A 3,006-nucleotide genomic window follows, 5' to 3' on the forward strand; every position below is an offset into this window, starting at 1 on the left:
ATAATTACAATAGTTTTCATGTGTTGATAATGGCACTGGTGTGTGTGTGTGTGTGTGTGTGTGTGTGTGTGTGTGTGTGTGTGTGTGTGTGTGTGTGTGTGTGTGATGATTTTGAATATCAGCATAAACAACAATGTGGATAGACATTTCAGTAATTGTTCATAATTTATCACAAAACAGATCAACATAAATAATAAATACAGTTAATAATAATGTGCAGAAATACGTTTAGTGCATTACAGGTTTCCTTCCTCAAGTCTTCAAGCTTCCATAAAAGAACAAACAAACTGTTACTGTACATAGCCCAAAGCCACCATCGAAAACAATGACGTTGCATAACTTTTACTTGCCAACTCTTTCAAATTAAGGCATATAATGTAGTTTTTTAACTCATATGGACAATGGATCATATACAATAGTATGCTCTGTCTTCAGTCAAAACAGTAGCATTTCCTCCCGTGTTGTCATATCTGGTTGGATGATAAACAGTGTATTAATGGAAATATACAAGAATGCAAGATAAACAGTCAAAGTTGCAACAATGCTTGAAATTTCACAGAAAGGTAACAATTTCGAATTTACATTCTTATGTTATCATAATCCCTTTCAAATATATTATCAAGAAGACACGGAAAAAATACGGACTTGTAGAAAACGAATAGATAAAAGATGGTTCATTCATATACATTAATCCATTACATTCACTTTTTCTTACTTCACTTAATTTAATACAATGCTTTTTTTTCGTTGAATATTATACACTTGAACACACACTTCACTGCCAACTTCCTGTTTTAGCTCAGGTGACATCATAGCAACTTCGTAACCTCAACATTCGCCCAAAGTCATGCCTGCAAGGCCTATTGATCAACAATGGTGAAGCTCATACCGTTTTCATGTGGGACAAGATAAGCTTTTGAATCTCTTCTTGCATGTTTGGAATGTTTTTTCGGCATTGTTTCTCGTTTTCAGATTGATAATGGTATGGGATCTTGGCAGTCCACACGCCCTGTGCAAGGAAACGGAGAAGCTGTAGCTATTACAAGGTTCCAAGTGAGATTGCATTGGGCTGCGTTGCATAGCTCAATTTACCTTTATTGCTAAACGATCGAATGTCTTGGCTCCAATCAAAAAGGCTATAGAAATAGAACTCAAATAACTTCCCTGATGAGATGAACTCCCTTATCTTACTCGTGACATATTTACAGATTTATCTACACGAGCCTATTTCCTCAAGTTGCTTCTTGCCATAACATAACAATTCGATACATGTTTAGTTTAATAATTGATGATGCATTACTTTTCTGATTCTTAAAACCCTAATGATAATCTTTAAAACAACTGTTGTATTTAAATACAAACCATTACCCATTTTCCTGTGACAGATTGTGCCTGTATACAGTATTGAGGTCAATAAATTAACAGATGAACAGAAAATAAGTTAAATAAATAACCAATAAATACAATGTTCAAAACTTGCATTGGAAACGAAATACATTCTTTCACTATGGTGCTCTTCCTAAATCTGTGTTGTGGATGCAAATTCGTTTACTAATTAGTCGTTACAGGGGGAAATGCCAACCTTTAACTTTTCCTATTAATTATGGAAAGAGCCATTCATTTCGCCCTGTGCTTGGTAGGGATGGCTGCGTAAATGCAAGTCATATGGGAAACGACCCTCAGGGGACACTCTGTACATGGGACTCTGGCCAAGAGACCCCCGGCCCGGTACAGCAGAGTAGCGCATACCGTAGTGGCTATTCTTACCATACTCTGCTGCTGGGTCGTCGTGTTTGAGGGAAAATATCCCGTTAAAGTTCATCGGGGGGCTGAGTTGCCCATCGAAGTGTGGACTGCCGCTCTCGGGGGACGCGTTCTCATAATATGGATCATACGCCCCGCAGTAGTTGTAGTGTCGAAAGGGCTTGCTGGCGCTGTCTAGGGTGCTGCTGGTGCTGTGGCCAGGGGGCGTGTTAATCTCGGAGCCTGGGTACGGATACATGGCGTCGTAGGGAGGCCTGCTAGGGAACGTAACCTCTCCGTTCTGATCCGTGAGGAAATTTCGGGCGTTGAGCTGCAAACAACCAGCCACCAAGTTAGTAGTCGGCTGCGATAATCCTTTGCATAAGGTCTGTACGAAGTTGAGCAGGTCCGGTTTCTTTCCCGCGCTCAGTGTCTCTGACAGGGCCCAGATGTAATTCTTCGCCAGTCTCAGAGTCTCGATTTTGGACAGCTTCTGGGTTTTAGAGTAGCAGGGCACGACCTTGCGAAGGCTCTCCAGCGCGTCGTTCAACCCATGCATTCGGCTGCGCTCGCGCGCGTTCGCTTCATGGCGTCGCATTTTGACCCTCTCATTCCTGCCTTTGGTATTCTTTTTTCGCGGCCCTCTCTTTTTTGGAAGCCCGTCTTCATCCTGCTCGTCCTCTCTTTCGTCCTCTTCCCTATCCGAGATGTCGTCCTCTCCCTCTCTCATCTCTGAGTTGGATGTCACCTCGAGGTTATGTCGAGTGGGGTCTTGGTCGAGATTTTCAGGTAAGCTTTCGCGAGGAAAATTTGCACCAAACCGGGGCTCACACATCATATCTGTTTCTTCGAATGGTAAAGTCAACATAATTCCTACAAAACACAAAACGAGAACACACATTGAGAACAAAACGCTGACACTGGGCTACAAATGTGTCAAATATTGTTGCGTGAAAGGGTCCTCCCAAGAGGAAAGATTATGCGCTGTGAGGCACTAATTGGTAAAATGAAGGCCGATGTCATCATAGCCTCCTGCCTCAAAGAAGCTACAATAAATATTCATATTTATGAAGGCATATTCTTTCTATTGACAACAACTAGACCACTCAATTAAAAACACACGCATAGCCTGTTACAGGTGAAACAACCCGAAGACTAGCCTACCGGTACTCACCTGAATGTTGTGTCAGCGTGCTGCATGCATGTTCCCAATTCCAAATATCCCTTCAGTATGTGCGCCACGCTTTCCTTCCTTCCAAACAA

General features: G+C 41.9%; 1 protein-coding gene across 1 annotated transcript; it reads right to left on the minus strand.

Annotated features, from left to right (window-relative positions):
- Positions 1-1,597: 1,597 nt before the first annotated feature.
- Positions 1,598-2,611, minus strand: neurod6b (neuronal differentiation 6b; the record flags this gene model as incomplete). The annotated part of the gene is made up of 1 exon (XM_083690285.1): positions 1,598-2,611. The coding sequence occupies one exon, from the start codon at positions 2,609-2,611 to the stop codon at positions 1,598-1,600; it is 1,014 nt and encodes a 337-aa protein (XP_083546411.1).
- Between the last annotated feature and the right edge of the window lie 395 nt (positions 2,612-3,006).

The sequence above is a fragment of the Argentina silus genome (genome assembly GCF_951799395.1).
Source record: "Argentina silus genome assembly, chromosome: 18".
In the NCBI taxonomy this organism is placed as follows: Eukaryota; Metazoa; Chordata; class Actinopteri; order Argentiniformes; family Argentinidae; genus Argentina; species Argentina silus.